The sequence below is a fragment of the Podarcis melisellensis genome, assembly GCF_964234715.1.
Source record: "Podarcis melisellensis genome assembly, chromosome: 2".
Classification (NCBI taxonomy): Eukaryota; Metazoa; Chordata; class Lepidosauria; order Squamata; family Lacertidae; genus Podarcis; species Podarcis melisellensis.
In genome coordinates this window covers 66,508,494-66,532,550 of record NC_138529.1, presented here as the reverse complement: position 1 = coordinate 66,532,550, position 24,057 = coordinate 66,508,494, and the positions used below count along the sequence as shown (strand labels likewise).

Genomic DNA, 24,057 nt, shown 5'->3' with positions numbered 1-24,057 from the left:
CCTGCGTACTGAACGCGCGCGCGCCCCCGCGGGCCGAGTTTCCTCCGTGCGCGTCTCTTGCAGAAGAACAGGGCTCGTAACGCAGCGGAAGCTCTACCTTTGTTACCCGGAAGGGCACTCCGCCGCCGCCGAAAGCTCCGCCCGCTTCGGTTGGGCCCGGTTGCCATGGCGCTCTCCCCGTACGTGCAGTCCATGCAGGAGCTGTTCCGGGCCAACACGCGCATCCGCGAGTTCCCCGCGCACGTGGCCAAGGTCCACTCGGTGGCCTGGAGCTGCTGCGGCCGCCGCCTCGCTTCCGGCTCCTTCGACAAGACCGCCAGCGTCTTCGTGCTCGACAAGGACCGGCTGGTCAGTGCTGGCTGCGCCAGGCGGGGAAATAGGAGCAGCCGGGGGATATTTCAGGCGGGGAAATAGGAGGAGCAGAGAGACCAGTTGCCGCAGCAGCCCGGGGCTGGCGTGAATCCTGCTCACTTGGGCGCCTGGTGACTTCGCTCCCCGGCATGTGGATCTCTGGGATCCGTGAGGAAAAGTCGCCGCATTTAGGGCTTTTCGGTTTAGAGGTGTCAATGAAAGGAGTGTATAAAACACTGCGTGGCGTGGAGAAAGTCGGTACCATCTCTCATAACAACGCTGGAAGTCGTGGGGATCCACCGAAACGGAATGGGAGAGGATTTAGGACAGAAGAAAGTGCTCCTTCACATCACATAGTTAAACCATGGAAACCCCAGTAACCGTGGTAGCTGCAAACATGGATGACATTAAGAGAGGATTGGAAATGCTTCTTCCATGTTTGGAGATAATCTGTTTCTGAATACTAGTTGCTGTAAACCACAAGGTCCTAGATTTCGGCTTCTAATATGGTTGGCCACTTTGAAAGCAGGATGCTGAATTAGATGGGCCATTGGTCTGATTCTGCAGGTCTTTCTGGAGTTGTTATTCCTAAAATAGGTTTGAACCGAAAACTGAGCACTTGGGCTTGGATGATAGTGTGCTTAGAATGATTATTAAGTCTAGTTAGGCTGCTTGTGAGATGCATGGTAAGTCAAAGGGTCATCATAACATTTCCCTTTTGATTACTAGTTTAGAACTTTACTGTTTTCCGTAGGTGAAGGAGAATAATTACCGTGGCCATGGAGACAGTGTGGATCAGTTGTGCTGGCACCCCAGCAACCCGGACTTATTTGTCACTGCGTCTGGAGACAAAACCATCCGTATATGGGATGTCCGCACTACTAAATGTATTGCCTCCGTGAATACCAAGGGTAGGTATCACTAATACTCACTGAAAACAAAGCTGTCCTATATGCTTTGTTTTGTATTTTGCAAGGGTTTCCTGCGTTTAATGGGGGGCAAGTACAAGAACCTGAGCAAGATGGTCCTGAGAGGCAGTCAATCTCCACTGGCAACCTAGCCCACATGAACCATTCTTCTTTTTCTATCTTTGTTGCTCAAGAAGGGGCTGAGATCGAAATTAACTTGTACTATGACTGTATTTCAAAAGCATTGATTGTTTTTTTTAAAAAAATAAATTTTTATTTATTTTCCAAACACATAATAAGAACAAACAAAGCACAAAACAAAAACATACAAACATATAAACATGTATAATTTCATAATCTTATTTTCATACACCTTCCTTCCCCTGACTTCCCCATACCTCCCTTTTGCTGCATCCTTGTTTTACATTTACATTTCTTTAGCAACTCCTCCAGTTAACTATTTGATTCCCTTTCGTTAAATTCTTTTTTCTTTAACTTATTAATTACAGCTGCAATTCTCTATTTTTTATTCCTTGACATCTTAACACTCCTCAACTTTACAACAATTTTTAAGATATATTTTAAATTTCTTCCAATCTTCTTCCACTGTCTCTTTCCCTTGGTCACGGATTCTGCCGGTCATCTCTGCCAGTCCCATGTAGTCGATCACCTTTGTCTGCCATTCTTCCAGAGTAGGTAGTTCTTGTGTCTTCCAATACTTTGCCAAAAGGATTCTTGCTGCTGTAGTGGCATACATGAAAAACGTCCTATCCTTCCTTAACACCAATTGGCCGACCATGCCCAAGAGAAAAGCCTCAGGTTTCTTAGGAAAGGTCCACTTAAGGACTTTCTTAATTTCATTATAGATCATTTCCCAGAAGGCTTTAATCTTTGGGCAGGTCCACCAAAGGTGGTAAAAAGTACCTTCAGTCTCATTACATTTCCAACATTTATTATTGGGCGAATGGTAGATTTTTGCAAGCTTGACTGGGGTCATGTACCACCTATAGATCATTTTCATTATGTTTTCTCTTAGGGCATTACATGCCGTAAATTTAACACCAGTGGTCCATAACTGTTCCCAGTCCGCAAACATAATGTCTTGACCGATATCTTGTGCCCATTTAATCATAGCTGATTTCACCGTTTCGTCCTGTGTATTCCATTTCAACAGCAAATCTTTATACCGCATCCAAACATTGTATAATGCTTTCCTAACAATATGGTTTTTAAAACCCTTATGCACTTTTGCCTTGTCATACCATATATATGCATGCCAACCGAAGCTATTATCGAACCCTTCCAAATCCAAAATGTCTGTGTTCTCAAGAAGTAGCCATTGTTTCAACCAGCAAAAAGCTGCCGATTCATAGTAGAGTCTTAAGTCCGGCAGGGCAAACCCCCCTCTATCTTTTGCATCAGTTAAAATCTTAAATTTTATTCTGGGCTTTTTGCCCTGCCAGACAAATTTAGATATGTCAAAAGCATTGATTGAAGGTATAACTTATAGATACCATTTTATCAGTACCACTAGAAACCATCTAGAGGGTTGAGCGGGGTGTGTGTGAGATTCTTAATGGTGTTTATAGTGCAGCTATCTTGAGCTGCATGGGACTGGCAGTTGGAGATTAACAGTAATTGGAGGGCCACAGGCACCGTATCTCTGGTGAAGAGAGTATAGGTAGATAAGCTGCATTTTATAGGGCTGGGTATACGTGATTATGTTAGAAGTTCTTGGCCTAAAAATGCAGGTGTTTGCGTGTTGACTGAACTGTTCCTGCCCAGGAAGGAATTCAGTAGGTTCAATTTCCCCTTCCTCACTTTTACAGGGGAGAATATTAACATTTGTTGGAGCCCCGACGGACAGACTATTGCAGTAGGGAACAAGGATGATGTGGTCACCTTCATTGATGCTAAAACATATCGGTCCAAAGCTGAGGAACAGTTCAAGTTTGAGGTGAATGAGATCTCTTGGAACAATGACAACAACATGTTTTTCCTCACCAATGGCAACGGTTGCATCAACATCCTCAGGTACCCTCATCATGGCCTTTACTGGGAAGGGCAGCAAGTGAGTTGGCTGTCTTGACTTTTGTATAGGTGGTGGGTGGGGAGAAATACTTGTGGGGTGTACACCCAGGTGGGTGTACAAGGGAAAACTGCCTTGTGGACCTACTTAGGCCTAAGGACCAGAGGTTTCCCATCACAGAGGCACCATAAATATGAACTCTTCCCTGATCCCACCCTGTGTCCTAGCTCATACCCTTGTTTGGTTGGTACAGATCTTTATCCCCACATTCCAGTCAATGTAACAGAAGTTGTTTTGTGCCTTCTGTCATTCCCTCTAAATTGGACATCTAAATCTGTCATTTGGATATGTATTAAACGACCTCATATTCCTGCGGGGAACTCTGTAAGTGGAATGCAAAAAAAATGTGTTATTCCTGTTGTTATTATGCAGTGACGTACAACCGCCACAAAGCCTCCCTAGACTGGGCAACTTTTGTTGCCTCTACTATATAAGCAGGTTTTAGCTTCCATTTGTGACCAGTAAGAAGACATTTCTAGATATTACATAGCTAGTAAAAGGGCTGTTTTCTCCCCAACTCACTCCAACTTCATTTCTTTAACTTTCTACAGCTATCCAGAGCTGAAGCTCATCCAGTCAATTAATGCCCATCCTTCAAACTGCATCTGTATCAAATTTGACCCAACGGGCAAGTATTTTGCTACAGGAAGTGCTGATGCATTGGTTAGCCTCTGGGATGTGGATGAGCTTGTATGCGTGCGATGCTTTTCTAGGTGAGTTATCATGATTTGTGAACTTAATGACCTTTTTTGACCCTAGGGGTTGTCAAAATGTCTGTACCATACCTTATTTTGCACTCCTGCAGCTAGGTATGTAGATTGGATAAATAATTCTTAACCACTTGTACACTGAAGTGCTCTGAATGGGTTGTTGCTCTTGGAAGAAATTGAGCAGGAGGAGGTCATGAATGATATATGAAAATGTCAGTTCAGTTTGCTGCCTTGGCAGGGTAGACTGATTTATATCAAGGAATTTTAAATCACTAAGAAAAGAAGACCAGTTTATAAAGCATTGGATTTAAATAAGTTGTTTTTATTTTAAAATTCACGTTTTTCATGTTTTTCCTGATCAAGCAGATATGCTATCCAGTTGTTGTAAAACACACTGCTCAGACTAAGCTGAGCTTTTATACAACCTATGAGCATAATCCAAAAACTTTGCTTCTGCAGTTCATAACATCTTTGTGGATATAAGAGACAGATTTTTGTTCAAATCTTTTTTTGGGGCAAGGATACTAAGGAACCCACATGAATGCAGTCTACTGAAATTTATATAAGCAATGACTTGTAAAGATACTGTCTTTCTCTGTGTTTAGTAATGATAATTTAATAAATAATCTAATAATTTGAGTACTGAATTTACTGCAAAGTTCTAGTAGTTGGGTGGGTACATGGATAGCATTGTCAGTGTGTGATTTCCAATGCTTAACTTTAAAAGTCAGAATTTCACCGTGGCTCATTTTTTATAGTAAAGCAGCCTTTAACTCAGTCTTTTTATCTGTTGTACTTCTGGAAGTTGTTATGTGCATGTTGTGATTAAGTTGGATACAACCCATACAGTATTTTGATTTTTACAACATTGTGTGTAGAAATCAATTTTCCACGCTTTTAAAAATCATGATTTTCTATCCAACCTGAGTGACAGTAGGAAGAGCAAGTTTGGAGGATTATTAGGAAAGCAGTTGAATATTAAATGGCTCATATCATAACTTCTAGATGTGCAGCCATATATGGAATATGGTGAACAAAAAAGATTAAGGAGGACATGCTCAAGATCAAGAATATTTATTATTTTATATGTAACTTAAAGTAAGTGGTGTGGCCTGAGAAAAGAGGAGAAAATTTTATGCCTTTCCTAATACTTTAACTCTGGCTAACACAATCTATTGGCAGAAAAGTCAGACAAAATACAAACTGTGTGTAGCTAGGTATATATGTATGTGTGTGAGTGTAGTAATTAATGTAGAACATTTATTATCATAAGATATTATGGCCTCTGGCTTAGCATTAAAAGGGGATTAGACAAATTAATGGAGGATTGCTTTATGAACAACAGCATGATGGTGACTAATTAGAACTGCCATACCCAATGGCAGTATTTTTCTCCCTGTTGCTAGGAAGAAATAAAGAGGGAGAGTTCTTGGCTTTGGGTGCTATTTTCATGCTTCCAAGAGGCATCTGACTGGTATCTGTCTTCTCGCCACAACCCTTATTCCATTTGCTCCTATATTTCAGGCTCGACTGGCCTGTGAGGACATTGAGTTTCAGCCATGATGGGAAGATGCTGGCTTCAGCCTCTGAAGATCACTTCATTGACATTGCTGAAGTAGAAACAGGTCAGTGCTCTTCTTCTCACCGTCTGCCAAGAAAGGCAAAGCAATTCTAAAAACACGTACTAGGGAATGAGCTCGGATGAAGATCATGTTGGTTTTCAATAAGCTTTCACTATCAATGTGCGTTACACTTTTCCTGTCATCTACTGGAGATTCCCTAAATTTCTTTTGGTCCATTCCTAGACCTAAAAACTTGGCAAAGCTACGCATATCTGGTGTGGGGGAATCCAGGCAGAACATGCAGGAGTGGAAGGATATTGTCCCAGCCAGAGGTGGGGAACTTGATAGCCCACGGGGGCCTTCCTATTTGTTCTCGCCTCCCGACATCCAGTCCCTGCAGCAATTAGGATTGAAAATAGTCTCTTACAGGCTCCAAAAATCTTCTTTCAAGTTTCCTTTCTGCACAGGGGCATTTGTGGGGGGAGGGTTGAAGGGATAAGCCTTTCCTTCCCGTATGCTGTGACGCCCACCCCCATCCAAAATTAACCCTGTTCTGCAATTTGTCTCGAAAGAAGCCGACCTTATGAGTCGTAATCACTTAGGCTGGAAAAAAGAATTGCTAGGGTGCTGGGAGAAGAGTGAGTGTGGAAACATGAGTGCTTCATTTTTGCTAACACTTAACCATGCCCATTTTTGTTTTTCATCGTGGCCACTGCTAGCATACGTCCCTTGGAAGAGTGCCCATGATGTCATGTGCCTATGAAGAAAGTGCCCCATGCTTAGCCTAAGCTCCTCTTGTTCTCAAAGCAATAGTCCCTGTAATTTTATGAACCACCAGTATTTTACAAACCCCTCCTCTGTTCTTGCTGGCTGGTTGAGAGTTTTTGGCTTTGAATTGCACTTGTAATTTTATGTAAAAAGATTGCGGTGTGAAATTCTTCTTCGATGGAACTCATTAAACTGCATTCTTCTACAGAGGTGAGCCAAGAACAGGGTGTTCCAGCTGCATTTGTCTTGGTTCCTGGGTTAATTCTGTCTTTATACTTCAGGTGAGAAGCTGTGGGAAGTGCAGTGCGAGTCTTCAACGTTCACTGTGGCTTGGCATCCAAAGCGGCCCCTGTTGGCCTTTGCCTGCGATGACAAAGATGGCAAATATGATAGCAGCAGAGAAGCTGGAACTGTGAAGCTCTTTGGTCTTCCCAATGACTCATAAGAGAAGCCTCCTCAGGACTGTATTTGTAACCTAGTATTCCTAGTCAAGCCCACATATGCATTGCTTCTCTGTTTCCAATTTTTGAGCAGGAGCAGCACCATGGTTTGACATTCCCATGCCTAGAAAGCTTGCTTTTTGAAGTTTTTGTAAAATGCCCAACCATTCTAAAAGGCTGACTGGCTGACTAAATTCTCCAATTTCTAGGCCGTTAATTGTTTTTTATTGCAAAGAGGAAGCTACAGCTGCCAGTGGATTTGAGTGTCTTGTGTGTTGTGCGTTCAGTTAGGAAAACAATCCCTGCCCTCTAGTTTCTCAGGAGCAGGCAGTCCCTCTAAATCCATGTGACTGTGCCATTGTCATGACTTGTGTCTCCCTTAAAAATGGAAAGACTGGGGAATACTGTATGCAGGTTTTCTGTTGTCACATTTCGAATCCTCCTTTTCCTTTGGAGGAGTGCGCGTCTTGCCTCCTTTGGAGGTTTTGTGTGTGTGTCTTTCATTCCTTTTGCACCTTAGGGTAATGAAAGGAGAAGGGATCGGGAATAGGGTTGTTATTTTTTTTGAACCTGTTCTTGCATTTTGGATAATTTGTTTCAGTAAATAAAAACATAAAACCTGTCTGTGTTGTAGTTTTTAAAAAGCCAATATATTGAATTACCAGGATGTACAAATAATGCAATTCCAAGAATACCCCTCTGTGCCACTGTTTTCTCTGAAGAACAGCATAATGAAACTGGAAGGCGCAAAGAAAGGCAAACTTTGGGATGTTTTTGTTTTGCATGGGGCTTCCTGGAAGCATTTGGCTGGCTGCTGTAAATTAGGATGCTGAAGTAGAATGATATTTGGTCTAATCCTTCAGGTTTCCTGCCACGGTCACCCTAGCTGCTGGTGCTTCAACACCATTCCTGGTTAAGGCTTTCTTCCACCCCTTTAATGACGTGCTTAGTGATGTTTTCGGGTCACTCCTGGGTTTGATGCTGTGCATGCATGCGCGGTGACACTTCGTTTGGACTCTCATTAATTGGTTGTTGCCTGTACTTTTATTTTATATTGAACATTGCCCTCAAATTATTTTTGAAGAAGGGGAGCATATAAGTATTTTAAATAAATGAACATAAACATCCTATCAATGATGGTGAGAAGAGTGAGTATTTTCAGATTGAAACACTGGAACCTAGATCATAACATAACAGATTCATTCCTTTTTAGTAGTACTGTACATTTTTTAATCAGCAAATTTGCAGTCCTTTCTGGAGCCAAGCTTCATGATGCCTGTGTTGGCATATTATTTCCACTGGAGGGCAGTTTGACCCTTTAGTAGTAGAAGAAGTGATTCTGGCAATCCCAGCGCTCAGCCAATTAAAGCCCATTCTCCATTTTGCACCAATTGTTCCCTGGCAGGTCAGCTGCTACATTAGTAAGATTTGTTTGGAGCCTCTTCAAAGCTGAGATCAAACGGCTGCAGTCCATGAATTATGTAGATGCTAATGCTGTAGCCTGCAGGAAGCTCCACTGGCACAATCTGGTACCTAGCCATTTTTCTGAAAGGAAGACAGATCTCTGCAGGGAATGGGGGAATCCACCAGACACCCTCTTCATGGGGGCAATAAAATACTTAATTAGTTGATTTGCATGGAGTGTAGAGTTTCACACAAGTTAAGCTCTACTAGTGACTCTAAAACTGCCATGGATCAATATTAGTCTTGACAAACCAGGTTGCTAGGCACAGATTGGACAATTCAGAGAGATTCAGAGCTGTGTTGGGGAACCTGTTTTCCTCTTGATGTCATTAGACTCCACCTCCCATTATTCATAGCCAGCGTGGCAAGTGATTGGAGATGATGGGACTTGTAGTTCAGCAACATTTGAAGGACCTCAAATTTTAACAGTGGACTAGAATCGCACTGATGATACCTATGAGACTGGCACATTTTAGGCAAAGGAAATCGAAAAATTTGGAGGCTAAATGCCAGGAGTGGCTGGTTGTGTAGATGCTAGGCATCTAGTATCATACATAAGCACACATAAAAATTATGAATAATGATAAACTTGCATGGGATGCACTTTGCAGTCAATTACTGCAGACATATTTGATTAGACAAGGCTCTTGGCTATTGACTGTCAGTTCTTAGAATGAGCCCAGGGGAAAAGGAGAATTGAGGGTGAGCAGGGCTGCTGGAAATGGCTAATGGCTGAACTTCTTCAATTAGCTGGTTTCTCAAGGATTGCTGCAATCAGTGGGGATGTAGCAACAATAATATGAGAAGAGCCCTACTATGCTAAAGGTAAAGGGACTCCTGAGCATTAGGTCAGTCGTGACTGACTCTGGGGTTGCAGCGCTCATCTCGCTTTATTGGCCGAGGGAGCCGGCGTACAGCTTTTGGGTCATGTGGCCAGCATGACTAAGCCGCTTCTGGTGAACCAGAGCAGCGCACGGAAATGCCGTTTACCTTCCCGCCGGACATGCTTTCGAACTGCTAGGTTGGCAGGAGCAGGGACCAAGCAACGGGAGCTCACCCCATGGCGGGGATTCGAACTGCCAACCTTCTGATCGGCAAGTCCTAGGCTCTGTGGTTTAACCCACAGCACCACCCGCAAAAGGCTAAATCTAGTCCAGTACATTCTGTCCCTTACAGTGGTTAGCCAGATGCTTTGGGAAGTTTACAAGCTGAGAGGTACACTGCCCCTGACTCTGGAGGTTCAATTTTATTACTGTAGCTAATTGTTATTGCTAAACTTCCCCTCTATGAATTCCTCTAGTCTTAAAAAAACCCTGATCTATACCGATGACATTGTTATGGCACGGGAAAGGCAGCAGGGGGATGGCAAGCTGGAGACAGACCGGGTGGCGATGAAGAGAGAGATGCCCTGGGCTGCTACAGTTCCAGCTCTGTCCAGAAGCCTGCCGGGATTCTCAGCAGGTGACCAGTCTTCCATTCCTCTCCATGGCACTAATCATAGCAATTACTTAATTCTATTCCAAGCAGGGCTGAGCCCTCCAGACCAAAGAGCTGCTATTATCCTCTCTGGTTCTGCTGCCTTAGTCCTTGCAGCAATCAGCTCCCATTGTCTCCCCCCAGCCCATAGTGCTGCCCCTGGGGAACTTGCAAGTAAACACAAGGCTAAGGGAACTTCCTGCCAAGCTTAGGAGCCCAGTGTTTCTGCCTCCCCCCTCCTTCTGCACAGCTTTTCTGCTGTGTTCAGGTGGGTCAAGACAGATGGGACTCCTAGGTACTCCTGTAGGCATTATTCATGAGGGCAAACCTCTGCATTAGTCACAGCCTTCTTAATGCACAAGAGCACCATTCTTCTCAAAGGATATCACTCCGGGAAGAGATTCTGCATTCCCTTATTTGCTTTCTGCTCACCAACAGCAGCACTTTCTGCATGGAGGTCCCTTTAATGAACCTGTGCCACCCACAGATGTTGTTGGACTACAGCTCCCATCATCCTTGTCCATTGGCTTTGCTAGCTTGGGTTGATGGGAGTTGGGAGTTCAGCAGCATCTGGGGAGGAATTAGACTACAACTGACCATATTGGTCAGGCCAGTTGGGGCTGATTGGAGTTGGAATCAATATCTGGAGGGCCACAGGCTCCCCACTTCTGACTTACGAACATAGGAAGCACACCTTATGATGGGACCACAGGTCCATCTAGCCTAGTATTCTTTTCTCTGACTGGCAGCAGCTGTCCAACATTTCACACAGAGGTCTTTGCCAGCCCTTTAACTGGCAAAGATGCTTTACCTGGAGCCTGAAATCTTCTGCATGCAAGGAGTGTGCTGTTTGGTGGTGTTAATAGAAATAAATGGTTTAGGCCAGAGTAAGCATATTTTGTCCTCTTCAGACAGGAGCCTTATACCCTTTTAAATCTTTCAATTGATGTAGGAATTCCAGCATGTTGAGTTTTTATTGAACTTAAGCAATTGTTGATATGAGCATAGACCACATTGCCACAACATATTGTTCTGCATGTTGATAGGGATTTGGAGAATCCCCTGTAATTCACATGGGAACATACTTATAAATGGTTAAGAATCAATATTCTATAACAGATTTTTCAATAGGGAAAGAAGGTGGACTCTTAATTTCTAGGGGGTGGTGTGGAAAGTGCCTTGATATATAGAAGAATGGTAGCTTGCTCACAAAAATCCAGCTTATCTGGAGAGCTAGAACTCACATGCCTTGTAAACTGCAAGGGCAGAGCCTGTTTAAATGTTAAAAAGGGAAAGGAACAGCCTTCAAAGCGGCCTGTGAGATGTTATGACAAGTCCTGTGCATGGTCCTGGAACTGTCATCCACATGCTGGATGAATTAGTCAGTGACCTCAGGTTGTTGTGGCAGTGCCTGATAGATACATATATCTGGGACCATGTCCTGATAAGAGTGAACACAACCATGAAGGCTTGCAGCAGCACTTACATTTGGTAGGCCTTCATCTTCTGAGCTTGCTTTATGTTACTGCATGCACCAAACGATCAACTGTAAACCAACCTCACAAGACCCCAAGTCACCCTAGCCTTACTGTGTGTACTCGCTGGTGGCTGCGATAACTTTTACCCTGCTTTTCAGACGGAGAAGTGAAGTTTGCAGGGAGGCAGCAACTTGCCCAAGGTCACCCGGCAGCAAACAGCAAGCCTGTATCCAAGCCAGGCAGCTCCTGAGCTCCCTAGGTGTTGGCTCCTTCCCAAAGCAGGGTTGCACTTACTGCCAGTCATTACCATAAGGCAAGCACTGTAGTGCCCAGCAGGGATCTGGCCCAAAGAAGGAGAGCAGCTTGTTCCTAGCTCTCTCTGTCTGGCACAAATATCCTGCAGTTGCCAGTAATGCTGGCTTTAAAAACTCTTTGCTTACTAGTACAGAGCGTGCATTGTCATTCTGATCCAAGTGCTGGGGGCAGGTCATAGTATTTAAAATAAGAGCATGGCTGCCACTCCCACCTGACGTGCGACCAATGAACAGCAATAACGTTGGGCTAGCTAGCTATAGCACCTGGTGGTCCTGTGAGATTATTCTCTCTAGCTCTGTCCCTTCCTAGGGGAAGAGAACAAGAGAGGGAGGCTGTGAATCGTAGTTCTTCAGCACTGAGATTAATGTAAGGAAGGAAGTATCAACACTTTTAATTAACCATCTCTTGAACAGTTTTAGGTCAAACAGGTTCCTCACCACTCCAGAAGTGGGTTATCTCTGTCCTAATGAATGAGCAGAAGCTGGAGTGGGAGGAAGCATGTTAAGTACACTTTCCCAAAACCTGGGAGAGCATTCTGTCAGAGCAAGCATTTTTGCTTGCCAGAAAGAACCAGCCCCTCTCATCTCCCACTGTGCAGTGTTCTGGAGGTGTGTGCAGGGGAAAGGGAGGTAATTGTGAACCCTGCCCATGATTTATTTTTCTGCAGGGACCCTTATTTGAACCACCAGCAGAGATGGCTAACCTGCAGCTCTCCAGAGTGAGAGAGTCTCCAGTTGTGGGAGTCTCTAGTTCCACAACCCACAGCCAACATGCCTGTGGTTAGGAATGATGGGACTTGTAGTCTATCAACATTGTGTGTGTGTGTGTGTGTGTGTGTGCGCGTGTGTAGGGGGACGGGAACTGGCTCTCTAGCCCGAGCCTACAGCAAACTTAGCAAAGTGTTTCATTCTATCAAAATTCTTTCTCCTTTTCTGAAGCTAGTGTCTCTGCAAAGAGGGGCAAAACTTGAATTAATGGGGGAATGGGGAGGGAGGGATCCAATCCAATTCCTCAGACGCCCCCTCCCAGGTTTAGACAAAACACGCTCCCACTTTAGCTGTCTAAAAGCTGTAGGGAAGGGAGCTGTTGCAAAAGGGTCTCCAGGGTCTGCCTTGCAATCTGAACACCAGAGGTAGTCCCACAACTCTTCCACGAAGTGTTGCTCCTGTGTCAACCTCAATTTTCTTCTCTATAACTGCCGCTACTGCTGCAATCCTTCCTTCCCAAATGTGCAGCCAGAGAGACGCTTGACACAGGGCAATGTACAAATTTCTTTATTTTATTATTTCTTCAAAGACTAGTAAGAGCAGGATGGTCACCATAGGGTGGCTGGATGGAGCCTCTTTGACTCTTTGCTGTCCCCTTCTACCTGCGTCCTCCACCCCACCCAGGCAGGGAAAGGGGTGTCACCAGCTCCCCGCTTGCTCCTCCAGGTTAAATGGAAAGGCTGGCAGGGTGCAAGGGCAATGGCTCAGAAGTGGTGCACTCCCTAGCCTAAGGTGTTCATCTCTCTGCGGGAGACAGACATCCCCCAGCAGCTTTAACCTGAAGGGCCCACAGGGTGCTTGGCTTGCCCCATATCTTTCCATTGGGAAACCCCTTCAGCACACTTAACCCCATCGCTGTGTTCTATGTCCTTCCCAGGTGCAGATGGGACGAGGACGAGCCAGGTAGACACAATGACCCTAGAAAGCAGAGATGGCACAAGCAAGACAGGGTGGTTTACACATTCCGGCAGGTTAGTGCACAAGGCAGTAGGGCTGCCTGTCGCCTCCCAATACAGAGCAGTGACAGGCAAGCAGACAAAGGGGAATGCATGCACGGCAGGGTGGGGAGGATGCAGGGCCCCTCCGGCAATGCTCTTGACTGGGTCCCGGAGGGACTGGGATCAGTTCTTCTGTGCCCATGCTGAGCCCCTGAGGGATATCCTGCTCTGGAAGCAATCTGTAAACAAATGGGTTGCACACTTGGAACACGTTGGCACTGACACACTGGAGACTCCAGCACGCCCCCTGGGTTTGTGCCAACGCGACAAGTACTGGCACATTCACATGTACACCACTGGCTTTGCTCACATTCTCATGCATCCACGCGCTCACAGAGATATGCACTACATCATAAATGAATAGTGAGCATTCCTTCCATCCATCTCTCTCTCTCTCTCTCTCTCTCTCTCTCTCTCTCTCTCTCTCTCTCTCACACACACACACACACACACACACACACAGAGTCAGGCATGCACTAATGTAAACAGACACTCATATGTGTGATTCTGAGCCTTAAAACATGTAGGAGAAAAGGAGTTAAGGGATCTTGGAAGTGGCCAGATTTATTTGCCTTATACATGGGATGGTGGAGGGAGGCTGGCTTAAACCTACTGGTGTATATGCTACAACTTTTATCCCCCTCCCCCCTTATGTGCATATACACACGGAAGTGTACATACACCATGAGATTAGAAGCAGCTTCTTCTCAATTTACTAGAAGTGGTAATGACGAAGCACTAGGCAAGGGGTTTCCTCCAGGCTACCTTGGTGGTGGCCTGGGAACTGCTGCAGTGCAGTGCCTTCCAGTGCTGCAAAAACAACATCAGAAGCCCAAGGTCATGATATAGGAAAAGCCCATACAATGGCTCCTCTCCCAACCAGTGTTGCCTCTGCTTGTTGCGGGGTGTTTGGGAAGGAGCTGAAGCATGAGCATGTCTCCTGTGGTTTCTGATGTTCCTTTGGTGGAGCAGGAAATAGCTGGTGTTCCCGCATTGCAAAGCTAACTGGAGAAGAGTCCCATCATGGCAGCACTGAGATTCCCACACGGCGAAGCCAGGTTTAATCCTTCTCTGTTGCTGTGGGTGCTGCCATCCCAGGTCTCTCTGATACCCCTTGACTCTTATCTTTTTTTACCTTTAGGTCTTGCCCAGAATAGGTCCACAGAGGCCAGCAGTAGCCTCGCGGTCAGTGGGAGCCAGGGGGCTGTCAAAGCCCACTGTGTGGGATTGGGCCACCAACATGTGGCTGTAGCATTAAAAAAACAAAGTAAACCGAGAGCATCAGCAACACCACCCCAAAGGCAGGAAGCTGGCTTCAGCATCAGCCCTTTGCCCCATGTGAGAAGTGGACTTATTGCAGTTTTCAGCATTCAGCCAGCAGGGTCCAGCAGCAGACAGCGGACATGTGAGAGCCCAGGACAAAGCAGTGCCACCTCGCCACAGAGCTCACCTGCCAGCAGCCAGCAGGGAGCATCCTGAATTTCCGCTGGCCAGTCCCTGCACACCACAGTCATGCTCTGTGTCTGGTAGGAGGTGATTGCACACACAATGGTTGGCCATGGCAAAAACGGCTTGTGAGCAAATAAGGTGCTGAATGGGCTGCTTCCCCTTTGCCACCCCCACCCTGACCCTCTCTACTCCACCCTGCCCGAAGCTTCTCTGCCTCCCACCCCAAGTCCTGAGCTCCATGGAGCCGTACAGTGACCATCTCGTGAGTGACTAGCAGAGACAATAAGACAGATGGCAGGCGTTGGGGTGAATTACCCTGTTACAGAGACACCAATGCAAAAAAGACACGCATGGGCCACATGGTGGGTGGCCGGAGACACAGACAAGCGGGCAAGGGGGGGGGAGGTCCCCCCCCCAGGGACGCTCCTTTGTACAAGATGAGAGAGCGCGGCCCGCAGAGTTTTTAGTGTTGATAGTATTGCAGTCTAACTGATATGGCTTTAACTATTAGGGAAGGAAGGAAGGAAGGAAGGAAGGAAGGAAGGAAGGAAGGAAGGAAGGAAGGAAGGACACTCAATGGAGGGAGATTTCTTTCAGATTCAAACTCAACCCCAACCAAAAAGCAAAAGCCCCCCAGGGGCACCGGGGAATCTTGGGGTGGGGGAACAATTGGGACCTTCCTTCCCAAACAAATATACAGAAGAATGAGAACCACAGGACTTCCCCAAGGAAGGCTGGGCCCTTGCCTTTGTTTTCAGCAGTGGCCAAGGTCTGGTGGCGTTTGGCAGGGTGCCAACCAACAGCAGGGCGACGTCTCCCCCCACTCCCAAACCACCCTTCCTTGTCTCCTAGTCACTGCTTTTTGCTTAATCTTGTGGCTCTGGAGAAAGGAGGGGGTTAGCAGGCAGGGAGTGAATGCAACAATAGCACAGCAAAGGAGAGTCACTGGGTGTTTTTCTTTTGCGGGTTGGGGGATCTGGAGATCGCCACACCCATGGGCAGGATTTGGGCTGCAGAGGTGGGAGAGCAGAAGATTCTCCCAGACCATACAGTACCTCGACCCCCGCCCAGAAATCAGTGTGTATATGGGGGTGGGGGTGGCGGTCCTTGGCATTTCTCAGTTAAGGAGAAAACTGGGGCAGCATGAGAAGGAAAGAGATGTTTAGGTCGTGGAAGCAAGAGTAGTGCAGGCAAGATTTGTGTCTGTGCTGCTCTGTGCACCATTTTTGCATCTGCAGGGGCCTGTAGCAGGATCCTGGGGGACCAAGATAGCCACAGCAATGGGCTCCCAATCCTAGCCTAAGAAATGAATTGAGGCTCCTCATCCCAAGAGACTGATCTTCCAGCCAGGGGTGAGCCACACACTCTGGCAGTTCTATCCCAGGGTCCCTGCATCAGCCTCCTTCAAAGAAGGTGACGATGATGACCCTCAGGTTCTCCAGCAACACAAATGCAGCTGGCTATTCCCAGGCTAGAAAAAGGAACTCTTATTCCATCCTGCATGTGCTGCTGGGTCCTATTCCCCTTTCTTTGAGTTTGGGTGCTCCGAAGTGGGTGTTTATTTTGGAATGGGTGCTCCTCATGTAGGCAAATGCCTGTCTGTGTTCCCTCCCCTTCATTTATCCCAGATTTACCCTTTCTGGGGGAAACCCTGGTAAACCTCTTGCCACTGACCCGTTTACAACATCTAAACGACCCATTCACAACAATAAGCCCCTGCCTGCAAGCGCCCTTGATCCACTTCAGTCCCCTGCTCCCCAAATCAAGACTCAGTCTAAACCCTCCACTTTGGAGAGCAAAATGACAGAAAGAGGATGGCCCTGGTCCTCATACTCTGCAGCCTGTAGCTGCCCCAGTTCACCCCCTGCAGCTCAAATGACAAAGGATGAACTGGATCAGAAAAAGATGGGCGCGACAGCGAGGGTGACAGTTCCACCTCCCAACCTCTTGTCCGCCACACCCATGAGGAGCCAACAGGTCTTGGAACCCAAGACCAAAGGAAGACCAAGACCTGCAAGGAAGAGCTGATGCTTAACCTTGGCCCTTGAACCCTTGGCCGGCTGTAGTGGGGCTGTGGAAGGTGTGTCTGAATGTGCGTGCTTGAAATGGAAGTAGTGGTCGTAGCAGGGACAGCTTTCTCCCCTGCCTCCCACACACGTAATTCTTGGTGCAGGTAAGTCTCTCCGCATTAGTGTTTGGGGGTGCGAGTTCGATTCCTTCCAGAAACAAGCTCCTCCTTTCCCCCAAGCATGTGAGAAACAACCCAGCAGCCCTTGGGTGCGAGGATGAGGGCAGGGGGTGCTCCTCTTGGTTGCTCTCTTAGTCAAGAGATGGAATGTGCAGGGGCTGGCTTTGCCCCAAGGTGTGAAGGGAAATGGGCACCCAGTCCCTCCCTGGCAGTCAACATGGGGGGGGGTTAGGAATGTGCATGGGGGGCAGAGCCCAAGCCCTTTCCCCAGGGCCCCCATGAGGTTGCATCAGTGAATTTGGTCCAAGTTCCTCACCCTGTGCCCAGTTTTTTTTGTGGGGTGGGGGAGAGGGGGGTCGTTTCCCCATGTAGCCAGCTGGCACTTTGGCACAACAGAACTCCAGCTCTGCCATGGGGCAGGGGGCAGGGATCGGAAAGGGGGAGGCAGGCTCCCGGCAGTGGCCCAGCCTGCAGCTCCAGGGAGCAGAGCAGGTGAGAGTGGTTTTTGGTCTGATGGGTAGCAAGAGGTGCAGTGAGGGGGGGGAGCATGCCCTGTGCCTGGTGTGCTTCTTCCTGGGGGGAAAGGGGTGGGGCGGGGCAGTGCGGTGGGTTGGCAGGGGCCCCGTGGCACAAGGACACGTGTGGGGTCTTCCCTTGGAACGAAAGAAAAAAAGGAATCAAATGAAGTAAAAAAATAAATAAATGAAAATCCCCCCCGCCCCACTGGGACTGCCCTCCCTCAACCCAAGCTCTGAGTTGGCAGTGCCAGGGACGGTGGGCAGCGCAGGGCAAGGGGCTGGTGGGGCAGGGCTACTTCTTGAACATGTCCTGCAGTGGGCCCGGCAGGTACTTGAGCACCGTGTCGAGGATGCTCTCCTCGTCCTCGTCTTCGTCATCCCCGCAGCCTGCTGGGATGGCTTTCTTGGGGCGCGTCAGGCTCCCCTCGCACGGCTGCTCCAGCGCTGCCTTCTCCTCCGCCTCTTTCTCCTCCTTCTTCTTCAAGCCGTACTGCATGGGAGACACCCACAAGAAGTCAGAGACACAGGCGTTTGACATAGTTTGGGTTTACACCATGCAAAGTGCAAAGTGTACCTTTAAAAACAATGATTTTGCCATTGTTTTTGCAGGCTGATTTCTGAGTACGCCCAGTAGGGAGTTAAGTCCCTTTCACATCACTGGGACTTACTTCTGAGTGAACCTGCATGCAGCTGCATTGTGGGGTCCATTGCAGCACCCACACATGTCCCCGTGAGGCTTCCTTATGCTGCATTTCAAGCCAGTCTCTTGTTGCTGCCTCGGCTCCATGAGGATATGGCTGAATGACAAGCTTTAGTATCCTCTTGGCAAGTATGCTGTTTTAACTGTGCATTTTATATTTGACTTCCATTAGTAATATGGTGTTTGTTTTTTCAATCTGTAAGGTAACATTGTAGTTTCCTGTTAATTCTGTTGCTTTGAATTTATACTTTATAGTTGACTTTCTTCAGCAATGTTTGATTCTGGGTTGCTTTATGTGATGTGCTAATGTGTTGCAAACCACTTTGAGATTTTTCCCTTTAAAATATGAAGTGGTATAGAAATTGACGACAATAACAACAACAACAGGAGAGGCAAGGATGCAGGTGGCAGCTCCTACCTAGAGCAAGAGACACTAGCAAGGAATTGGAAACACGTTATGGCAGAGCTGAAGAACCCTTTGCCAGCCCTGGGGCCACACTTCCTTTGAAGCAGCCTTCTGAGGGCCACTTGCCGTGGTGAAGACGGCCAGGTGCCAAATGGAAAAATAAGCTGCGGAAGAAGCCTTGCTCTGTGTGTTCATTTGCACAAGGCTGGAATCTTCTGTTCCCATCTGCCCCTGCTAGCAAGATATTATGGGCTGGGCAGAGGCAGCGCTGGCTGCTGCGCTATCTGCCTCGGCAGAAGGATATTGAAGATTGCAGATAGTGAGCGCCAGGCCCCTAATACATCCACTTACAATGTGGGCAATAAAGGGAGACCCACACCGCCCCCACTAATAATGCGAGGACAGTGAGAGCCAGGAACTGGGCAGTGATTGACAGAGAGAGATAAGGACTGGGGAGAGACATCTTTGGAAAGGTTCCTTTCTGCCAGACGCCCAGAATCCACCCACCTGGCTCCCAGCCCTGATGTTAATCTTGCAGCATGGATCATATGTCTAGAGCCTTTTAGCTCAGAGGAAAAGTATGCAAAGGGGGCAGGGAAGAGGGCATAAGAAAGGTGCATAAAGTTATGCATGCTCTAGAGAAAGTGGAGATAAGCTTGCCTCCTTTTCTCATTATACTGGTACCTGGGAAAATCCAATTAAACTGAATGCTGGGGGAGTCAGGATAAGAAAAGCCCTCCTGCGGCTGTGACGGGCTCAGTTGGGTCCTCCTATGGCTGGGAGTAGGCCCTGTCATGTCTTTTGGAGGGTGTGCTGGGCCCCATCGGGTCTCCTCCCACCATGTGACATCACACACACATGCTGCCCCGCCCCCAATGCTGGGCGGAAGCTGGCGCACCTGGAAGACAACCACTTATTCCTGTTGGTTGTCTAGCCCTAGCAGCTGGTATGCAGAGGTACACTGCCACTGAACAAGGAGGCTCTGGAATCCTCTCCCTCCATCCTTCCCTCCAACCTTGCACGAAATTCCTTCTCTGCCTACTGGCTCTATTTTTTCACTCTCCCTCTGGCCTCCTGTCGCTTTGCATTCACAGCAATTTCCCCACATACAATGTTTCTGTCCTCTTGATGCCCCTGTTATCTCCCTTCCACCATTCACGTCTCTTTAGCTGCTTTCTTAGGCCTGGCTGATTTGCTCTTGGCGGAATACTGTATCTGTGCTGAAATTTGACACTTGCTTTCCCAGTGGAATTGCTCAGGGCTCAACAGGAACATTTAAAGCTTCTCAGCAGTGAGGTGCAGGATGCACCCTGGCTGATTAATCCTCCCAGTGCTGGTTCTCTCTGAGTGGCACAGAGAGAGGATCTGCCCCAAGAGACTTTTGTTCTCAATGCTTTTGTTCGAAACAGAATTATGGTGGACCATTGCGTGCCTTTCCCCACAAATCAAAGTTCAGACTTTCTGCCAATGTAGATGATTACGTTCCCTTCCAGTTCAGCTTTCTAGTGATGCTATTCCTGCTTGTGCCACTCAGGAAAAGAAGGTGGACATACAGACAGACCAGACGTGGAGATAAAAGTCTTGCAGCAAATACATGCTCCTAGGGTCTACTTTACACATGTGTGTCTGTCTCTATGTGAGCATGCAATGCATCAAATAATAACTGGTATGTCAGCATGATCCAGCACAGGCATATATTTCTATCATCTCACACACAATGCTTTTAAATGGAGTCTGTTCACATATTCAGTTGTCCAGCTATCCAGTATATATAGTAGTAATCAAATGCAGTGTGAGCTAGCCCCTAGAGGACAGGGCAAGGATTTGCCAGGCAGTGATGAGTCACAGACCTGTAGAGTTGGAAGGAACCACAAGGGTCATTCAGTCCAACCCCTTGCAATGCAGGAATCTTTCTCCCAATGTGGGGCTCAAACCTATGACCCTGAGATTAAGAGTATCACGCTCCGCTTACTGAACTATCCCTCTGCTCATCCTTCTGGTTTGGGGTCTGGGCTCACGACGAAATCAGGAGTTGAGTCCTTCCAACATGCCAATCATCAAGAACTCCTTTGATGACCTGAATCAGTCAGCTGACACAGTTGATGTGTCCTGGACATCTTTGTGCCCTGGACATCTTCAGTCCATATGCCTAATACATATTGGTCGCCAATCAAAGGATAGATGATGGTCCTCCAATGGCCCTTTCTCTCCCCCTTGCCACATGTCAAATAAAAGGGATCCCAGCAACAGCTGATAGGAGGTGGGAAGAGAGGGATGGGCAGAAGGGGCAAAGCAGACATGCAGAGTATAGGGCAGGCCGCAGTGGCTCTTTGCTGAATGTGAAGGCTGCTCTTCCCCCTGGGACTGCATGCCATAGACCAGGGGTCTGCAACCTTTAAGACAAAAAGAGCCACTTGGACCCGTTTCCGAAGGAAAAAAAAAATATGGGAGCCGCAAAACCATTGCGACATTTACAACAAATATATCTCCGGAGCCGCGATCTGACAGCGGGCGGGAAGGTGACGTCGGGACGGTGAGTGACTAACGCACGCACCGCCCCCATGTGACGTCACAGCCAGTACAGTGCCCGCCACAGTGGGGAGTGTCGGGGCGCACAATGCGCCTCCTCCCCTCGCTAGTATCCGCCCCGGAGCCGCAGCAAAGGTGTAAAAGAGCCACATGCGGCTCCGGAGCCGCGGGTTGCAGACCCCTGCCATAGACTCATGAATGATTCTCCTCTGCAGCACAAGTAGCGAGAGCAGATGAGAGCATAATCATTCATCAGTGTGCAGGGGTGTGATGTCCTGGAGGGAATGGCAGTCTTTGAGGCCTGTGCCTGAGCTAAAGTGATCTCTGCTTAACAGGCTGTTACTTCTGCAGGCACAGGGTCTTGGGATCACCATAGGGATCAGAAGGGAGAAACCCAAAGCCTTTCTAGAAAATAGCAGCACTGTGAAGGCAAGAATGGATGCACACTGAGCTAGTGAGGCAGTGGGTGGGTAGCAGGAGAGGTTGAGGCAGTGCTTCAGCTGCTGGATGAGCACTTGCTGTCAGTCTTAAGGAACCTCTTTCCCCCAAAGCATCTGGGTAATAAATTTGGGGATCAGAGGTGACCAAAGGCCATTTCGCTGAAGGAAGAAGACGGCAGCACACCAAAGACTGCCTCTCCATCTCCAGTGACTGGCCCAGTAAGCAGGAAGGGGAGGATGCCACTAGGGCAAGATTCTTGGGGTTGCAGAAATAACCCTTAGTCATGTTAACCCACTGGAAGCTAGTGTGGTAGTGAGTCACATGGTGAGCCACTTCTATCAGAAGTGTCATGGATATAGGCTGTGACTTGAAGCACTTGTCACTGCGCTTGCTCTTTACTCCTTCCTCTCATGTAATATCTTTTTTTAGATCGTTAGCGTTTGTAAGCTGCCCTGAGAGTCTTTTTTTGGCTAAAGGGTGGGGTATAAATGCTGTAAATAAATGAATACATACATACGTAATATGGCCTTTCCCTTCTAGCCAGTGTGTGTGTGTGTGTGTGTGTGTGTGTGTGTGTGTGTGTTACGCACCTTATCACGGATTTGCTGTCGGACCTTTTCCCGTTCCGCCTCCATGCGGGCATGTTTTGCCTTGCGCTCTTCCTCTTGCTGCCGCAGGGCTTCTTGTCGCTCTTCTTCCTTCTTCTGGGCATCGGGGTCTTTCTCCTCTTCGCCTCCCAGCATTTTACCCATGTCCTTGGTGGCCCCTGCAAGTGATGTTAGGAAACCACAGTGACTCCTGAGCACAGCTTGTTCCTTTTCAGCTATTATTTCTCACACAGCCATGCTCTCACGCAGTGTGGGCTCTTCCCCACTCACCCGAACCTCAAAAATTGAAGTTGGAACAATTTATTGCATACTCAGGGTCAGCATGAGTTCATAGGAACTGAGCTGGGTGTGCCATCTCTGGGTGTGGCGTTAACAATTTCAGGTCACCCCACTGTCCTCAATCTCAGATGATGTTCAGGATAGGGAGTGAGAGCCTATCGTAGACAGAATGTACCTGGGAATCCAGACTTTGTTTCCTGGTGTCCAATGAGGATCACTGGACTCATTTTTCTGTAGGCACAGGGCTTGCTGTGATCAGCTGAGAACAGTTGGGAATAGCAGATCATATGGGAAACTCCTACATAATCACCACAGTTCTGGGGTGTCTAAAGCAGCTAATGTAGAGACTTCCCCCGAGAGCCACCTCTTCTGCTCATCCAAATGTTACCAGCGTGGTTCTGGGAGTCTGGTAAATACCATGCATTTGTTTCACTCCAGGAATGTAAGTACAGCTCAAGAGCCAATGCAGTGTGACCACTCAAGCGTACCTTCGTCCTAAATCGCTTCCAACTTAACTCTTGATATACCATAGCCAGAGACACAGACCCCTCCCCAATTTCAGAGAAGGGGCCTGATAACATGGAGAATGGGTAGACTAGGTTAAAGGACAGAGCCTCTGAAGCAATTGCCCTGTCAAAGACTGTTGTAGGATGGGAGGTGAGGATACTTTTCATCAGGTTCATGACTGGGTGGGAAAGGGTTAAACCTCCCATCCCCACATGCTACAGTCCTGATGAAAATCCCTCTCACTAATTTATTTTTTTTAAAACTCTTGTGTGCTTCCAGGTGATGTGCTTAGTATGCCTCACATGCAGCTTGGCCCTTAAGTTGAGAGTTGGCTCCAAACAATTGCAGGAACAAAGTGTCCAAGCTGTGGTGTGGTTTGGCTTGACTTGCTCCCATCACTGCCATCACCTGCTGCAGTGAGCTGTCCATGGTCCTACTTGCAGCCTCTCTTGCATCCTTGCTGTGCATGGCCAGGACAACCCTGCAGGCTCCAGCTTGGACCAGGACATGATATGCTGTGGTTTTAAAGCATCCCTTTGAACTCTTGATGGCCACAAATGTTGTTTGCCCCAATTCTCACCCTACCCTCTAATCATCAGAGAGAAGGTGTGCAGCCACATAACTTTCCAGTGGCTGCAGTCCACTTGTCACTATGACCCCCCCTCCATGTCCAAGTTCAGTCATATATTTCATGGTCTGTTTTGTCTTTGATCCCTCTTTTTAGAAACCAGGAATTTAAATGCAGGAATAGAAGACTGGGAAGAGGCAAAAGGGTTAAGGAAAGCCATCTCTTCCTGGCAGTTCTGACTACACCTTTTGAAGGGAATGGGAGGATGGCTTGATGGATGGAGTTCCTTGGGCAATGCAAAGCAGCCACCAGCCTCTCCATCTGCTTTGCAAAGTAGCTAAATCTGTTAGATGATCTCAGGGCCAGAAATTTGACAGTTCTCTATCCCAGATGAAATGCCTCAGCATAGCAAGGGCTCCAGGCCCAGTATGATTCTCACTGGCTGACAGCAGAAGGTCAAAAATCTAGCTATTTGGGCATGGTGGCCCTACAGGACCAATGACCCACTCCATGCTGGGTCACAGCAAGATTTAGTCTG

At 47.5% G+C, this 24,057-nt stretch overlaps 2 protein-coding genes and 1 long non-coding RNA gene across 6 annotated transcripts in view; 1 reads left to right on the top strand and 2 right to left on the bottom strand.

Annotated features, from left to right (window-relative positions):
* The first annotated feature begins 112 nt into the window (after positions 1–112).
* THOC3 (THO complex subunit 3) lies at positions 113–7,450 on the top strand. Its single transcript, XM_081901097.1, has 6 exons — positions 113–348; positions 1,106–1,262; positions 3,089–3,293; positions 3,900–4,061; positions 5,583–5,683; positions 6,670–7,450. Exons 1-6 carry the CDS (start codon positions 166–168, stop codon positions 6,831–6,833), a joined length of 972 nt encoding a protein of 323 aa, XP_081757223.1. The 5' UTR covers positions 113–165; the 3' UTR covers positions 6,834–7,450.
* LOC309364255 lies at positions 4,152–5,576 on the bottom strand. Its single transcript, XR_014165787.1, has 2 exons — positions 4,463–5,576; positions 4,152–4,412 (listed from the first exon to the last, which is right to left on the bottom strand). It is a non-coding gene; the product is annotated as an uncharacterized lncRNA (long non-coding RNA).
* Positions 7,451–12,819: 5,369 nt separating the features above from the next.
* Positions 12,820–24,057, bottom strand: part of CPLX2 (complexin 2) — a 128,300-nt gene continuing 117,062 nt past the window's right edge. For all 4 annotated transcript variants that reach the window (XM_081901160.1, XM_081901159.1, XM_081901161.1 and 1 more), the window contains 2 exons: positions 22,148–22,323; positions 12,820–17,971 (listed from right to left, as the gene is read on the bottom strand). In XM_081901160.1, coding sequence (XP_081757286.1) covers positions 17,774–17,971; positions 22,148–22,323 — 374 coding nt within the window. In that variant the 3' untranslated portion in view covers positions 12,820–17,773. The remainder of the gene's footprint in view (positions 17,972–22,147; positions 22,324–24,057) is intronic.